Source organism: Siphateles boraxobius, unplaced genomic scaffold (genome assembly GCF_051911475.1).
Source record: "Siphateles boraxobius isolate OS27281-9 unplaced genomic scaffold, OSU_SipBor_1 54, whole genome shotgun sequence".
Lineage (NCBI taxonomy): Eukaryota > Metazoa > Chordata > Actinopteri > Cypriniformes > Leuciscidae > Siphateles > Siphateles boraxobius.
Genome location: NW_027509180.1, coordinates 3769085 through 3787441, shown reverse-complemented (window position 1 = coordinate 3787441; position 18357 = coordinate 3769085). Strand labels below are relative to the sequence as shown.

At 39.2% G+C, this 18357-nt stretch overlaps 6 protein-coding genes across 12 annotated transcripts in view; 2 read left to right on the top strand and 4 right to left on the bottom strand.

Annotated features, from left to right (window-relative positions):
- The window catches only part of LOC143714418 (uncharacterized), a 703153-nt gene that overhangs the window by 298490 nt on the left and 386306 nt on the right, over positions 1-18357 (bottom strand). The gene's annotated exons all lie outside the window — the stretch shown is intronic.
- The window catches only part of LOC143714414 (uncharacterized), a 1189624-nt gene that overhangs the window by 849568 nt on the left and 321699 nt on the right, over positions 1-18357 (top strand). The gene's annotated exons all lie outside the window — the stretch shown is intronic.
- LOC143714417 (uncharacterized) overlaps positions 1-18357 on the bottom strand; it is a 438587-nt gene that overhangs the window by 298543 nt on the left and 121687 nt on the right. The gene's annotated exons all lie outside the window — the stretch shown is intronic.
- LOC143714434 (uncharacterized) overlaps positions 1-18357 on the bottom strand; it is a 429922-nt gene that overhangs the window by 323491 nt on the left and 88074 nt on the right. The window lies entirely within an intron of this gene.
- Positions 1-18357, top strand: part of LOC143714442 (uncharacterized) — a 340300-nt gene that overhangs the window by 320011 nt on the left and 1932 nt on the right. The window contains exon 2 of the mRNA XM_077205647.1: positions 13114-13606. Within this exon, the coding sequence (XP_077061762.1) occupies positions 13573-13606 (34 nt within the window). The 5' untranslated portion in view covers positions 13114-13572. The remainder of the gene's footprint in view (positions 1-13113; positions 13607-18357) is intronic.
- LOC143714476 (uncharacterized) overlaps positions 7901-18357 on the bottom strand; it is a 75477-nt gene continuing 65020 nt past the window's right edge. The window contains exon 2 of the mRNA XM_077205701.1: positions 7901-8653. Within this exon, the coding sequence (XP_077061816.1) occupies positions 7941-8648 (708 nt within the window). The 5' untranslated portion in view covers positions 8649-8653 and the 3' untranslated portion in view covers positions 7901-7940. The remainder of the gene's footprint in view (positions 8654-18357) is intronic.

The following is an 18357-nucleotide window of genomic DNA, read 5'->3' as shown; positions in this document are numbered from 1 at the left end:
TTCAATCCTCTGTCTTGGGATCAAACAACCTCTGCCGTTATCTTGGTGGGTTCTGAGCCGTGCCATCTCTGAACCAATCAATCTTTTCCAAACTATCTAACGTTGACGACGTTCTCCTTTAGTTGGGCACATCTCTTTGAAGCTTTCGAACTGGCTGCAGCCCACTATATTTATGGCCCTAGATCAGACTGGTGATTTGGGGGTCTGGAATGTTGAGTTTTGTGTGGAATTATGTTTGAACGAATCACCTGAAAGATTAATTTGTGTTTGGTTCGCCCTAAAATCCTACACCGGTAAAATGCCGTAAATATAAATTGGCAACGTGACAACCGATCAAATGACCTCATCTTTTGCGGTCGAAGCTGATGCATTCACACAAGCAGCGTGTGTGTGATAGAGTGCAGATTACACTGCCATGGCAAATCGCGCTATACTGCCGTTGTTCTGCCGAATGTATTAATTATTACCCCCCTATCATTGGTAGGTTTAGGATTAGTTGTGGGGGAGGGGTTAGGATTAGGGGTGGGGTTAGGATTAGGCAATCAGGTACTGACTTCAACGAGGGGGGTAATAATTTGGCAGGGGGTCGAAATTCGGCACAACACCGTTCTCGACAATGTACCTTTGTAAAAGTGGAGATTTAGCACTTACTAGCAGAGTTTGTTTGCGTCGTGGCTGTCTAAGCCTCGTATTAGCTTCGTATTTCCTTCTTTTTTTCCGTATTTCTCTCTTTATTCTGTTCTGAACCATCATTTAACTCATAATTACAACTCGAACTGTTGGCCATTATACGGCTGGAACCTCAAATACGGTTTGAACATTGGTTGTTGGTCGTAGAGCAAGACACTGCTTCACTGCTGCTCGCCCTGCGATCGACTGCTTTTGTCAGCCTCGTTGCCTGCTGTGAGTTTGTTTGTTTTCCCGTCTATCGTGCGTCTACATTACACCCATACCACTAAAAAGACGTTTTTTACCCAAGACTTGAGTCATAAATTAGTATAAATATTAATAGCATCACTGGTTGCATCATTGCTAACTTACTGTCCATCTGTTAAAATGGCGAATATAACATGTGTATGTTATCTACCTTTTGGTGCAGATGAGAACAAATCTAAATTGCTCGCGGTGCAGTCTGAATTAGAAGCTGTAGAAAAGCAGATCCGTGACCTTCTAGAGAGACAAGCTGAGCTGAGAGACCGGCGTTTAGCTCTTGAAACATCACGCGCTGATGCACACGGATCAGTGATTAACGTTAGTAACCCGCTGACGCTGACCTCGTCTACTCCGTGCGTTTCTCAGCATTGGTCCCGAGCGTCCAGGTCACGATCAGCCATGGTTTCATTCACTCCGTCTCCAACACACCACCACGAAGCCTGGGTGGTTCCACGGAAGCCGCGAGCCAGGACAAGAATCTTTTCGCCCCTCCCGGTTTTCGAGATCTCCACTCAGAACCGATTCTCCCCTCTTCGTGAAACGGAACACGATGCTGTGATCATCGGCGATTCCACCGTCCGACACGTCCACGCTACGTTAGGTAAAAGTAAGGTGCACAGTCACTGCTTTCCTGGTGCTCGTGTTCTCGATATCACTGCGCGGGTAACTGAGATCTTGAATGGTGACGAGCGCGTCGGAGCTGTTGTGCTGCACGTGGGAGCTAACGACAGACGGAGGTTCTGAAGAAAGACTTCAGGAGCCTTATCGATACGATACGCAGCACATCGCCTGAAACATCGATTATTGTGTCTGGACCGCTTCCTACGTACCGACGAGGGCATGAAAAGTTCAGTAGATTATTCGCGCTAAATGAATGGTTATTGTCATGGTGCAATGAGCAGAAACTGATTTTTGTAAATAATTGGAATCTGTTTTGGGAGCGACCAAGGCTCTTCCGAGCTGATGGCTTACACCCAAGTAGAATCGGGGCAGATCTTCTGTCGGATAACATCTCCAAGATGTTAAATACCGTTTGACTAGTAACCAAAAATCCAAATCACAGTCTCTACTGCACCAATTTAATTGATATTAATACTAGTGTAGAACATTGCATAGAAACTGTGTCTATTCCTCGTTTAGTAAGATCAAATAATAAATCTACTGCGGGATCTAGAAAAAATCTAATTGTTATTAAAACAAAAAATCTCACTATTAGTGAACAAAAACAATTTCTAAAGCTAGGTCTCCTAAACATTAGATCGCTCACACCTAAGGCGGTTAGTGTAAATGAAATTGTCACAGATAATAATTTCGATGTTCTGTGCCTTACTGAAACCTGGCTTAAACCAAATGATTATTTCGGTCTAAATGAGTCTACTCCGCCAGGATACTGTTATAAGCATGAGCCCCGTCTGATCGGTCGTGGCGGCGGTGTTGCAACAATTTACAGAGATACCCTTAATGTTACTCAGAAAACTCGTCATAGGTTTAATTCGTTTGAAGTGCTTGTGCTAAATGTTACGCTCTTAGATGTAAGAAAAAAATCCCTATTATCTCTAGCATTGGCTACCGTATATAGACCTCCAGGGACTTACACCAATTTCCTAAAAGAGTTTGCTGACTTTCTATCAGATCTTTTGGTCAACGTCGATAAAGCATTAATTGTTGGAGATTTTAACATACACGTAGATAATTTAAATGATGCGTTAGGGGCTGCGTTTACAGATTTATTAAACTCCTTCGGAGTCAAGCAAAACCTCACCGGACCAACTCATCGTCTTAATCATACACTCGATTTAATTATATCATATGGAACCGATCCAACCGATATAGATATTGTACCGCAAAGTGATGATGTCACTGACCACTACTTGGTAACTTGCATATTACGCACTGCTATAATATGTCATGCTGCGCCACGTTATCGACCAGGTAGAACAATTCGTCCATCCACCATAGATCATTTCTCAAATAGCTTATCTGATCTATCTCAGCTGCTGCCTGAACCCAAACAAACAGATGAACTAGACGAACTAACTAGCACTATGAGCTCCATTCTCTCTAGAACATTGGATATTGTTGCACCCATTAGATTAAAAAAGGTCAGAGAAAAAAGTATAGCACCATGGTACAATAATACTACGTATGTTTTAAAGAGAGAAACCCGTAATTTAGAGCGTAAATGTAAAAAAACTAATTTAAAGGGCTTTAGAATCGCGTGGAAAGACAGTATGTCACGTTATAAAAAGGCCCTTAAAACGGCCAGGGCGGAGCACCTCAGCAAATTAATAGAAAACAACCGAAATAATCCAAGGTTTTTATTTAATACCGTGGCTAGACTAACAAATAAACAGACGTCGTCTGAACAAAATACCTCGTTACAGTTTAGTAGTAATGATTTCATGAAATTCTTCACCGAGAAAATTGAAAGCATCAGAATCAAAATCGTAAACGTTCGATCTCTGCTCGCGCCTTATAGTTCAGCCGCAATTATCACCCCGCAAGAACAATTACAATGCTTTACAACCATAGAACAAAAAGAGTTAAATAAACTTATCACTTCATCTAAAACAACAACATGTTTATTAGATCCTATACCAACTGAACTACTGAAAGAAGTGTTACCTATAGTGGAAGAGCCTCTTCTCAATATTATTAACTCATCTTTATCTTCAGGTCATGTTCCAAGAACGTTCAAGCTGGCAGTTATAAAACCTCTTATTAAGAAACCACAATTAGATCCAAATAACCTAGCAAATTACAGACCCATTTCGAATCTTCCATTTATGTCAAAAATATTAGAAAAAGTTGTGTCCGCTCAACTCGGCTCTTTCTTGCAAGAAAACGACATCTATGAAAAGTTTCAGTCTGGATTCAGGCCACATCATAGCACTGAAACTGCGCTTGTTAGAATCACAAATGATTTACTTTTAGCTTCGGACCAAGGCTGTATCTCAGTACAAGTTTTACTTGATCTTAGTACTGCGTTCGATACTATAGATCACACAATACTCTTAGATCGACTACAAAATCACACTGGTGTTCAAGGACAAGCATTAAGCTGGTTCAGATCATACTTATCTGACCGCTACCATTTCGTCTACTTAAATGGAGAAAAATCGATTATAACTTCGGCAAACTATGGAGTGCCGCAGGGATCTGTGTTAGGCCCTTTATTATTCTCAATATATATGCTGCCACTTGGTAATATTCTAAGGAAACATGAATTAGTTTCCATTGTTATGCTGATGACACTCAAATATATATTTCATCACGGCCAGATGAATACGCTAAATTATCCAAATTGACAGATTGTGTTAATGATATAAAAGATTGGATGACGCGTAATTTTCTTTTATTAAATCCAGACAAGACAGAGGTAATACTTATCGGTTCTAAAAACCGTCCACAAAACCTTTCACAGCACGACTTTAACATAGTAGGATGCCCTGTTACTTTATCCGCTACAGTAAAAGACCTGGGTGTTATACTAGACCGCAACCTGTCTTTTGAAAAGCATATTTCATATGTTACAAAAACAGCCTTTTTCCACCTTAGAAACATTGCTAAGCTACGTAATATGCTATCAGTCTCTGATGCAGAAAAGTTAGTTCATGCATTCATGACCTCGAGACTAGATTACTGTAATGCTTTATTAGCTGGTTGTCCTGCATCTTCAATAAACAAGCTACAGTTAGTCCAAAATGCAGCCGCTAGAGTTCTTACTAGATCAAGAAAATATGATCATATAACACCGATTTTATCATCACTTCATTGGTTATCTATAAAGTTCCGTATTAAATACAAGGTATTGCTTTTGACTTATAAAGCTCTAAATGGTTTAGCTCCAGTCTATTTAACGGATCTTCTATCGCCTTACAATCCATCGCGCTCTTTAAGATCACTAGATTCGAGGCTTCTGGTCATTCCTAGGATATCCAGATCCACCAAAGGAGGCAGGGCATTTTCACATTTAGCTCCGAAGCTCTGGAATAGCCTTCCTGATATTGTTCGTAGCTCAGACTCTCTCTCCCAGTTTAAAACTAGACTGAAGACGCATCTATTTAGCCAGGCATTCATATACATTTTTTTTCTTACAGTTACTGTAAATTCGGCCTCTAGTTCATAAACGCCAGAGGAGAACTGGCCCCCGACTGAGCCTGGGTTCTCCCAAGGTTTTTTTTTCTCCAAACACCTGCAAAAGATTCCTGAGGCTTTTAAAAACTCCCAGCCTGTTTCATTACTCAAAACCGCAATCATGGATAAGACTGCCGACCTGACTGCTGTCCAGAAGGCCATCATTGACACCCTCAAGCAAGAGGGTAAGACACAGAAAGAAATTTCTGAACAAATAGGCTGTTCCCAGAGTGCTGTATCAAGGCACCTCAGTGGGAAGTCTGTGGGAAGGAAAAAGTGTGGCAAAAAACGCTGCACAACGAGAAGAGGTGACCGGACCCTGAGGAAGATTGTGTAGAAGGACCGATTACAGACCTTGGGGGACCTGCGGAAGCAGTGGACTGAGTCTGGAGTAGAAACATCCAGAGCCACGTGCACAGGCATGTGCAGGAAATGGGCTACAGGTGCCGCATTCCCCAGGTCAAGCCACTTTTGAACCAGAAACAGCGGCAGAAGCGCCTGACCTGGGGCTACAGAGAAGCAGCACTGGACTGTTGCTCAGTGGTCCAAAGTACTTTTTTCGGATGAAAGCAAATTTTGCATGTCATTCGGAAATCAAGGTGCCAGAGTCTGGAGGAAGACTGGGGGGAAGGAAATGCCAAAATGCCTGAAGTCCAGTGTCAAGTACCCACAGTCAGTGATGGTCTGGGGTGCCATGTCAGCTGCTGGTGTTGGTCCACTGTGTTTTATCAAGGGCAGGGTCAATGCAGCTAGCTATCAGGAGATTTTGGACCACTTCATACTTCCATCTGCTGAAAAGCTTTATGGAGATGAAGATTTCATTTTTCAGCACGACCTGGCACCTGCTCACAGTGCCAAAACCACTGGTAAGTGGTTTACTGACCATGGTATTACTGTGCTCAATTGGCCTGCCAACTCTCCTGACCTGAACCCCATAGAGAATCTGTGGGATATTGTGAAGAGAAAGTTGAGAGACGCAAGACCCAACACTCTGGATGAGTTTAAGGCCGCTATCGAAGCATCCTGGGCCTCCATAACACCTCAGCAGTGCCACAGGCTGATTGCCTCCATGCCACGCCGCATTTAAGCAGTCATTTCTGCAAAAGGATTCCCGACCAAGTCTTGAGTGCATAACTGAACATAATTATTTGAAGGTTGACTTTTTTTGTATTAAAAACACTTCTTTTATCGGTCGGATGAAATATGCAAATTTTTTGAGATAGGAATTTGGGGTTTTCATGAGCTGTATGCCAAAATCATCAGTATTAAAAGAATAAAAGACCTGAAATATTTCAGTTGGTGTGCAATGAATCTAAAATATATGAAAGTTTAATTTTTATCATTACATTATGGAAAATAATGAACTTTATCACAATATGCTAATTTTTTGAGAAGGACCTGTATACACAACAGGGCCCTAATACTGACAATAACTTTTAGATTGATATTACTTTCACTTACTGATCTACTTCTTAAGCTTTTCCCAGGGAATCAAACCCATTGCCCTGGCGTTGCAAGCGCCAACGCTCTACTGTTTTGAGCTACAGGAAAGCCACGGGTTGCCCCCGGGCCTAATCCCAAAATTGTTGATTTTCTATTGAAGTACTGAACTGAGAGTATGAAGGTAAAATGATGCCATAAAGAATCTCATGCGCAGGGTAGGATTTATGCGCAAGAGAAGAGCAAGCCACACACGCCAGTCGCCACAACAAATGTTCTCGATGCTGAAATGGTACTTTTAATCCACAAATACATATTAAATAAAGAAATAAAGAAATAAAAGGGGATCTGAATCAATCTGATAACTGGCGTGTTTATTGAACCAATCAGATAAGAGTGAATCGAGAGTCAGCAAGAAGATCATCTGATTGGCTACATTAGAACGTGGACACCGCCCTTCTCCTCCCTTGCAAAACTCAATGAGTGAGAGAATCGTGCCAAAACTGTAAGCGCAGCTAAAAGAAACACGAAACTGTACAAATCGGGTTATTTCGGGAATTTTTTTTGCCCCATGCACACAAGAAGTCATTCAGACATTTACAACAGTTTATTTTTTTACACAAAGTTTGGTTTTACGCAATCAATCTGTTTTGCAGTTCCTGACTTTCGGTTGCAAATTTCTGTTCATAGGCCTGCAATGGTTTTGGTCGTATTTGTGCGCCAAAAGTGTAAGCGCGAAAAAATAAAAGTCAGAAGAATACAGATCCTATTTATTTGCATTAGCATGCAGCTGCAGCTTCACAATACATGCATTACACTTCACAATACATGCATTACACTTACGAATAACATTAAAATGCTGCACTATTTTTTTCTACACTTGAAAGGCGATTTACACCTTTACAAATATTTTCTTGTGCATGCAAATTTTAATTTACACTTGCAAACTTTTGTACACTTTCACAAATCTTACCCTGCGCATGCGATTCTTTATGGCATCTGATTACCTTCAGATGAGAGCCATCCAAAACATTCTGACCTGAGGACAAATGTATTTTAAATGTTGCAAATTCCCAAATATGCAAATTCCTAGACAATGTATATTTAATTTGGCCAAAATCAAACGGGTAATTTTCTCCAGGTAGAGATTGTGTTAAATGATGTGTTTGTGCCACAAAAAAATTCCTAAATGTTGTTGTCTTGATAATTAAGAAAATATTGTTAGGACGAAAAATGAATTTAGCCTGTTTAATGTTATCATGTCATATTTTGGTAGCACTTCATTTTACCGTACGTGCATTTACGTGTACTTAGTGTACTTATCTAAGAAAGTACTGGCTAATATATGTAAGTACATCTAGTCATTAAAAGTAAAAGATCTTCCCAACTAGAGTCCACCCAGTGAATCTCAGCCATTTCCAGCCCTGGATCTAACAGATCTTCATGTGTGTCTTCAGCTGACTATTAATAGAGAAACTCGTTCCACACTGATCAAACGTGTGCGGTTTCTCTTCGCTGTGGATCCTCTCATGTGTTTTCAGAATTGATGACTGATTGAATCTCTTGTCACAGTGTGAACACTTGTAAGGTTTTTCTCCAGTGTGAATTCTCTGGTGTCGTTTTAAATTTATCCCTGTAGTAAAAGTCTTTTCACACTCAAAGCACATGTACTCTCTTACACCAGTATGAATTTTCTCATGTCTATGTAAATTTTGCAGATGTGAAAAACTCTTTCCACACACAGAACATGAATGCGGCTTCTCCTTCGTATGAACTCTCAGGTGTGTCTTCAGGTTTGATGACCCAATAAATGTTTTACCGCATTGATCACATGTGAACGGCTTCTCTCCGGTGTGGATCATCATGTGAGCATTAAGGCTTGCTAATCGACTGAAACTCTTCCCGCACTGATGACATGTGAACGGCTTCTCTCCAGTGTGAACTCTCACGTGAATCTCAAGACCTTGTTTGGTTGTGTAACTCTTTCCACACTGAGTGCAGGTGAAAGATTTCTTGTCTTGTCTTTTCTTTAAAATTTTATTTTTAGTCTTTGAGCGACTCAAAGGTTTTCCTCCAGGTTTGACATGATGTTCCTCCTCTTCTTCACTCAGTTCTTCACTCTCCTCGTTCACTTCCATCAGGTCTGAAATGAAAGAAAAAATAATTAATTTAACTTTTATAACATCAAAATTCCACAAGAGAAATATGAAGTAAAAGGACATAAAAGTGAGCCCTAAAATATTGGAATTCCTTTTTTTGTCAAAATGTGACAGATCGCTGCAGCGCCTCAGTTCAAACGGCACGTGATACAGTATAACTTAGTTTTTTTTGTTTTCATCTCGCATGAATGAATGAATAATGAATAAACACCAACCTCTTTGTTCTTCAGGATCTTCAGTGTGTTTCATTCTGCAGGTTCTGGATCACTCGTGTTCTCACTGTCCTCTTTAATAAACTCAGTCTTTGCAGATTTCAGCTCTTCCTGATGCTTTCATGCTCGTCTTCACTTGTAGCTGATGGGAATATTCCAGCATTTATTGCTGAACTCCAGTGGGAGGAGCTTCACTGACCATGTGACTGCTGTGGGAGGAGCTTCACTGATGATGTGACTGCAGTGGGAGGAGCTGATCTGCCAAAATCAAAAATATATCAGTTAGTGAGTTTGTTTTATACTAAATTACACTTCTAAGCATTTATATCTGTCTGTCTCATAAAGTAACGGATGCTCAAACTCATAACCCTAAAATTATTCTCCTTCTTCATTCAAATATTGTTGTGGAGTCTGTCACTTCTTTAAAAATCAATCTTGAAGTCTTGGGTTTTTGATGATAGAAAATAAACTTTATTATCAAAGTAACAAAGCCAAGCGCTTTTGCAAAAGCAACTCCAGAATCCAGTCTCGAACATACAGTATAGCCTACACTAGAGAGACCATAATAGTACCGAAAAAGTGGGGTTTTTTCTGGCAACTGATTTCTAGTCTCATGTTCACTGCTCAAAACACACGTATATGTATTGATTACATTTGAGGTGTAGGCTAGGGTGACCATATTGTAGTCTTGAATGCAGATGCTTGACAAATGCATTCACAACTTTGTAACTTTTGGCTCGCAACAATAGAATATTGACACAAAAAAAATAGTTTAGCTTTTAACACATTTTACATGACACTATTTCTTTATATGGCCGTCACGGTTGATTTGCGTGGGTGGGTGGGCTTATGGCTGCTGCTGCTGGGAACAGCACTGAAAATCTTTCTTAAAAAAGGAAGATGTGTTTGGAGATTTGCCGACCGGATAACGGCAAAGGTTTAATCATCAACTAGCGTTGCTCTGGTGGCTATCAGTGCAGAGGGAATTTGAAAGACAACCGTTTATCCCGCCCCTCGGATTGACCTCCGTCAATGCTGAGTTCCCAGAACCAACATATGTGGGTCTGGCTTGTCAGGCTAGTATCCCATAATAATAGTTGGAGTCGTAGATCTTCTATAAACCTTCTGTAGGACAATCCAGGTAGCAGCTAGCACTAAAACTGAGCAGCTAAAGCTCTAGCAGAAAGCTGAAGTGCTCACTAGCAGCACTGACAATCAACAATGATCAGAGTAACCCACCACAGACTGTTCACATAAAGTCACAGTCGCCTTGTTTCGCTCCCCTTCATGTTCTTTCAATGAGTAAACATCCGACATTAAAGAACATTATCCATATTACTGCAGAGCTGCCAACATTCACGCATTGGCCGTGAGACACACGCATTTGATTGGTTTCACACGCCACACCCCCGATTTCTCAAGCTGAAGTGTCAACCCGGTCGGTCAAATGCCTGAAAGATGAGATTATCTATAGATCTACCTGTTGAGCCACTCGTGATCAACTAGTTATACTGCAAATTAGTTAAAATCTCCCGGAATCTAGAGCGAGCGTGCATGCGAGACAGAGACTGTGCTCCAAACCATGTAGCGCGCACGGCAGAGAGGGAGAGCGAGCGAGAGACCTTGCGTGTGCAGGGAGCATCCTGATCTAGAAACAGGACTTTTGGAGAAAGTCATGGGGTAACAAATAAGGATCGGAGCCTAAAATTTTGAATTTCTCCAGGTATCTCTGTCTCTCTCTCTCTCTCTCATTCAAATGGGCAGTTTGGGCGGCCATACCGGGCAAGATCGGTCGTAAATATGGCGGCGTTCTATTTGTAGTGACGTGGGTGGCATCTATGAATTAAAGCACTCTAAAATTCCACTCTAAAACTTTTCTGATATGATGGCTTTGTCCTTAATAATACATGGAGGTAGTTCATTCTGACAATTTGAGGTGCCAACCGATTTCAGGGCTTTCCAGAATTTCCGGGGATTGTTTAGGTTTTCTGTTTTAGGCTGCTGAGACCTAACCACAATCTCACAATCTCTCCGCAACCCAACCATACGCGCCAACCCGTTTGACTAAGGCTGTCGAGCCCCACTGGTGCGTTAATATGCAGTTTCAGTGGCAACGGTTCCGTATGGCATACCACCTACCGCAAAACACAATATCTGCCCAACCACCCGTCATTCACGCAATATACACAGGAACGTAATGACTATAAATACTATACAACCTATACAAATAACCTAAACCTCTGGGTAGGAGAGGATCCCTCTTGTCCTTTGTGTTCATCACCTGCCACATTAAGGCACATTTTGACAGGATGTAAAGTGGCTCTTAGCCAGGGTCGGTTTACTTGGCGCCATGAGCAATACTAATTCTGATAGAAAGTCACATGTTTGTTACTTTTGAGTGCTGCCCTTGTGATTATTTAAATGTATTTATTTTGCATTAATATGTGAAATTTGTGCTAGTAAGCGCTGTACTATTCTTTTAGTACACTGAACATATTTTTCTCATAGTGTCTTTGTTTTTAATTATTTATTATATTTTTGTCATTTAATAAAAGTTATTTATTCATCCACGTCTCTTATCCTATTCTGTGCAGCCTATTTATTGGGTTGGTATTCCTGGGTTGAGTTCCCAGGTGGTGTAGTCATTACACTGAATTTTTTGTAATTCCTCTGGTTGCCACATAAGTATTAAACTTTCTTCTTCTGCATCCTATTCTTCTGTTATCCAGAACGGCAGCAGCTGAAAGGTTTGTTTGAACGGCGTCCTCTTTTGTACAGGAGTAAATCTGCATTTCCTTCAACCTCAGGCTTATTATTTCACTTTTGGTGTGAAAAAAGTGTCTTTACATTTGCCCAAAAAATATATTTTTTGTTATATAAAAAAAAGCCCAGCCCAGGTGAAAAAAAATAATGCAAAAGTAACGTAGCGCATTACTTTTTTCTAAAATGCAATTAGCTTTTAGCTATTTTTTAAAGGGAGTAATGCAATATTGTAATGCATTACTTTTCAAAGTAACTTTCTCCAACATGCTGATGACAAATTCAAGGAAAACTGATCAAAACAGGGCAAATATATGAAAGAGAATTAGCAAAATATTCAGGTGGACAAGAAATTAACTAACATTAACATTCACTTAACATTAACTTATGACTTTAACGTATGACTTTTTGCTTCTGTAGATATTTATATGTAGTGGATGATGAAGATGAGAGACATTATTGTTTTTCTGTTATTTATGTCATATTGTGAGAAATAACTGTCTTTCACTAGAGGCTTTTATCATCTATCCTGACTCAGATAATGTGTTTCTAACAGCAAACACTCAGAATAAAGTGAGATGATCTGCTGATGATCCTGAATGTCTTGTTGAATGAGTGTTGATAGTCTGAGGATCATCAGTATTAACAGATCTGCTGAAAACACTCTTTATTTCATGACAATAGTTCCTGTTTTCTCCTCATTTATTATGCTGATGTCTTCAGATCTCCTGTAAATTGACACTTAAAGATCATTTCATTGGTGTCAACAGACAGAGAGTATTTGTTGGCTACAAATATTACTTTTATGTTTCTTACAGTTCTGTCATACTTTCTAGATATTTGTTCTCCTTTTAATAAATAAACACAATAATGTTAGAATTAGACATAAAAATGTGTGAATTAGCATAAATTGTTTTACGATAGACAGATAAATGATTAAATGTGTCAGTTAGCATATGGATAAAAGACAAAAAGGTATATAGCACAAAAAAAATCAGGCATTTAGAACAAAAATGACATATTAAAACACTGTATTAAAGGATCATAGTGCAGCCCAAAGATACTCATTAATTGTCATTTTAAATCTTTATACATCACCACTATCCTTCAAACCACTAAGTTTTACCCATTTGTCACCAAGAAGTTTTTAATAATTTAAATGAACTTAGTATGATCACTTAATCTTTTATAAATACTTCATATACAGGTATATATTTAATACAGGTCAGAATAACAAGGTTGCTTAATTTTTACACAAATATATATGTTACGCTAACATTATTTAACCTATGTTTTGACATTTAAAAATATATATATTTTAAACATTAAAATGTACAGTTTACTTGCATTTAATGTTTTCTACGCATAAAATCACTTTTACATTTTATTTGATGCAGACACTAACATTTGACATCTGTTCTTTGACCCTATAAAAACAAAGCTAGTTACTGATATATGTTTGATTTTGGCAGATCATCTCCTCCAACCAATCTGCAGTTCAGTCAGTGAAGTCACATCATCTGTGAAGCTCCTCCCACAGCAATTCATCATCAGTGAAGCTCCGCCCACATCAGTATCATCATCAGTGAAGCTCCTCCCACAGCAATTCATCATCAGTGAAGCTCCGCCCACAGCAGTATCATCATCAGTGAAGCTCCTCCCACAGCAATTCATCATCAGTGAAGCTCCGCCCACAGCAGTCTCATCATCAGTGAAGCTCCTCCCACAGCAATTCATCATCAGTGAAGCTCCGCCCACAGCAGTCACATCATCAGATCAGCTCCTCCCACTGCAACTCTCCAATAAATGCTGTGAATTCCCATCAGCTGCAAGTGAAGACGAGCATGAAAGCATCAGGAAGAGCTGAAATCTGTAAAGACTGAGTTTATTAAAGAGGACAGTGAGAACACGAGTGATCCAGAACCTGCAGAATGAAACACACTGAAGATCCTGAAGAACAAAGAGGTTGGTGTTTATTCTTCATTCATTCATGTTAGAAAGATTTAAGCACTTCATCACTTTTAGATATGCAGTTAAACTATCAAATAGGCACTGAATTTTCAACAGATGTTCAGTAAAGGGAGTTTGGAAAAACTTTAATATTGATTGTCAACATCAGCTCAAACTAATTTTAGCTCTGGTTTATGGTTAACATTTTCTTTGAAACCATGTTGGAATATACCAAATGTTTTATGAATTCCTAAAAACAAATTACCTAAATGTTGGATATTTATCAGTATAGTTTACAATTCTTTTTTAGCAATAAACAGTAAACTGTATCAAGTAAATGAACTTTCCATAATGGCTGAACGGGTTGTAATCAAAACTTAAGCGAAATATGATTCTTAGTTACTGATAAAGTTGTATTTCCCATAAATTAGAGAAGCTATTCTAATTATAGTGATTATCTTTCTTACAAATAACTTTGGTAACAAGGTTGATGAATGTGGTCAACACTCTACATTTTCTGTAAAAACTGAGTCGATGGATTGAGAATAGGCTTGTTTTGAGAGTGTTTTGACACACGTCAGCATGACATCAGAGCAAGGCTGACCGCTCTTGGACACATTTCTAACCGGCATGCATCTCGCGGTGATCACCGTTGATCCGTTCTGCGCAGATTTTGCTCATCTCAAACAAGCCAATTATTTTCTTGTCTTCCCATCATGCTCTAGAAAGAGCCCAGATGATGTCACTTCCTGAGTGTCACAATTTTTAGAAATATTCTGTTTTTTATAGGAGGAAAATCATATCAGAAGTAACAGATAGATTGAAACATTTATGACACAGATTAGTTGGTAACGCTTTAGATTACAGCGCGCAAAGTACTGCGTATTTATAACGAATGTACAGCGTAACTTTCAGTAATTATAGTGTACCTATAAAGTCTTTGCGTGTAAGTATAAGGAAACAATATGTAAAGTGTTGGGAATAAAGGTGTAACAACCAGGAGAATTGAAAAATGATTTATACTTTAAGTATTTTAGAACTTTTTAGAATCTAAAGCGCTACCGATAATTCTAATAAAACATTTCAATTCAACACTAGTAGTTAAAGCCAGAGTCAGTCTAGACCGGCAACGTATTTGTAATGAAGTGCCATTTTTAAGTTTCCGAGTTCATCACTGTGCCACAACCCATATATACCCAACCCCCCCTATAAAAAAAAAAAATTAAACACATAAACATATTTTAAATATTAATAATGCTACCACAGAAATAGATTTTAAATATTAATAATGCCACCACAGAAATAGTACAGAAATGTAAATATTTCTCATGAAATTTGTTTTAGATTTGTCATCTTTGTTTTCAGGCCTAAAAGAGACTTTGAAGAACAGATTGGAAACTGGTCATTCATGTGTTTTTACTGACTTCTTTACTTACAGCATTCTTTACTTTAGCATCTCCGCAAATCTAATATAAATTGAATATTTAATTCCCTCGCTATATGCAAATTCACGTTCACGTCAATGAAAACAAGATATGAGCTGCATTTTATTTATAATTAGCTCATTTCAAGAGTGGTATATCAACACTGGTATGATAATTTAGTGTCACTACTTTTAATGAAGACAACTGTGTGTATAGCCACAAGCTGTTACTACAAGGAATTATTTCATCAAAATGTAGATCTGTATTAGGGGTGTCACGATTCTCCAAATCCTCGATTCGATTGCATGTTCGATTCTAAGGTCACGGTTCGATTCGATTCTCGATTTTCACTTTTTTTTTTTTTTTTAAGCACAGGTTGCTGTTGCTCCTAAAAAGCTGACATCAGTTCATCGCGATCTCACACATCTCTGTTATTATCAATGAAGCTGACTGCACAATGAATCTTTCCTAATATATAGCCTACACTTTGTTTGTTATAATTAGAGGATTTGCCAGCTTACAGAATTCAGCTCTGAACAAAAAGTCAGTTTTGAGCGGTGAGGGGAGTCTATCTTTAATGCTTCTGATTGGCCATTGCGTTCAAGAAATCAACACATATGTCTGTGATTGGCTAAATCGCTCAACGCTGCAAACATGTTATAAATCAAGGGCGTAGGTTTAGGGGGGGACGCTGGGTACTAGTCCCAATCAATATTTTGAGATGACAAATTTGTCCCCACCAATATTTAGCAAGCTCCTTTGAATTGCTAGTTTGATATTTGCGCTGCATTTGGATCGATTCCAACGGCCAGGACGACGACAGTACAAGATACGCCGTAATTTGATTGGCGGCGGGTTATCTGACGGGCAGGCTACACGCGCGGGCCGGGATTACTTTTTGTGCTTGCACTCACTGGCAGCGAGCGGGTGGTTTATGCGTGTGTGCGCGCGTGACGACGCCGATGGTAAGTTACCAGGGCTGTCTCTCTGCCTGCCATATACAAAGGCCAGAGTAAAACATTTTAATATTCCGTTTTTTTTGCCCCTTTTTGTACTTTGTAGATCAGCTATGTCACCCAAGAAGAAGAAAGGGGACATACGAAGCTTTTTCATAAAGCAGAGTGTAAGTAGGCAAAAATAACTAGCCACACAAATAACTAGCAGTAGCAGTCAGTGACTGACCAGGCTTTCAAATGCAGATTCTACTGTGGAAAATAGTATTAACTGGTGATCCTGGTTACCCAGGATATTGTTACAGTTAAACCTAGCTTCTGCAATCTTTCAAGGTAGGAGCATTAATTAGGGGTGTGCAGCACGGATAGACTCATAGAAGTTGCGCTATCATGATAGAATGCTACGAAGTCACTGAATGTTAATTAGCCTACCTTAACTTAGAATCTTGCAGTCATAAACAATGGATCATCTGAGACATTTTTCGTTTCTACATTCTGTTTATGTAATGTATTTGTGAGTGTAGCCTACTTGCTAGACACATGTGCTGGAAAAACATGTTGGCAATGTTAAAAAAGCGAAAGTGAACACTGTTGGTTATTCAAATATAATGAATCATTACTTGATTGATAATATCCAAATAACAATATCTGGTAGGAGGGTTAAACTTGCTAGCCATAGGATAGACTACAAAATTAATTAACCATTTTGTATGCAGGAAAGACCGCATCAAACCACAACAGATTTACATTTATTCATTTAGCAGACACTTTTTATCCAAAGCAACTTACAATTGAGAACAATAGAAGCAGTAAACCTAGGATAACAATATGCAAGTTTTATGACCCTTCCCAGTTTAATCTAATGGACTTTTTTTTAAGAATAGAATGGGGGGGAAGGGGGGGGGGGATGTCCCCACCAAAGCTGAGACCAAACCTACGCCCATGTTATAAATAGAAACTCTGGCCTGTAAATCGTTTCTATTTTGTTTTAGTTCTTCTTGTTGCTTTTCTGCAACAGATAAATAAAAATGTATTAGTTTTTTATATGTTTTATTCATAGATATTTCTAGTTTGCGGGAGTCCTGTGAATCGTTTTATTCTCCCGCACACACAGAGTGAGTGCATTACCGCACGCGCCCGCGCTCGCACTCGGCCATCAAATCTAGTCCCGCGCCGCACTCTATTGCGTTGAGAGTGCACGTCTATAGATCAAGAGCCCGGCCCGAGGATAGTGACGGGAAATATCAGCCCGGGTCGGGCCAAGTTCGGGCTCGGGCAGATAATTTAAGTTAGAGGACTCACAGCCTTTCAACACGTGTGTTTTTTTTTCTGCGCCGTGATGAGTCGTTCATGAACGATCCGTTCATTGCCTCTGTCACGCGACAAATGAACAAAAGACTCGGAAGGTCAAGTAATTATTAATGTTCCCTGTAAATTATTTTTGACTGCATTATAATGATTTCTTAATTCAGAATATGATCAAGATTGCGTAGGTGGATGTGTTCGGGGAATTTGCCTGTTAAAAGTATAACATTTAAAGCCCCTGAAATGACTAGAAAAAAGATTCGTTAAAGGGTTAGTTCACCCAAAAATGAAAATTCTGTCAGTATTTACTCACCCTCATGTTGTTCCAACCCTGTAAGACCTTCGTTCATCTTCGCAACACGAATTAAGATATTTTTGATGAAATCTGAGAGCTGGATCACTCCTCCATAGGCTTCTTGAGGGATTGAACTTGCAGGCCCCGAAAAGTTATTACAGACATCGTTAAAATAGTCCAAGTGACTACAGTGGCTCTATCTTAAGTTTATCAAACGACGAGAATACTTTTTGTGCGCAAAAAAAACAAAAATAACGACTTTATTTCAACTATTCATGTCACGCTGTTACACTAAGTTAACTGACTAGAGGCCAACAGAGAAGGAAATGTATAGTTGAAATTAAGTCGTTATTTTTGTTTGTTTTTGTGCACAAAAAGTATTCTCGTCGCTTGATAAACTTAAGATTGAGCCACTGTAGCCACTTGGACTATTTTAACGATGTCTTTAATAACTTTTCGAGGCCGGCAAGTTTCAATCCTTTTGAAGCCTATGGAGGAGTGATCCAGCTCTCAGATTTCATCAAAAATATCTTAATTCGTGTTCCGAAGATGAACGAAGGTCTTACGGGGTTGGAACAACATGAGGGTGAGTAAATACTGACAGAATTTTCATTTTTGGGTGAACTATCCCTTTAATTTTGATGAACGAGATCGAACAATAGAGTCAGTAAAACGATCCGAACTTTCCATCACGGACGCAACATGGGGGCGTGGCAGCATCGACGATTCCATTTTTTATTTAGATTTTTGAGATTGTGAATTAATTTCGATCGATTTCGATTTAAAATC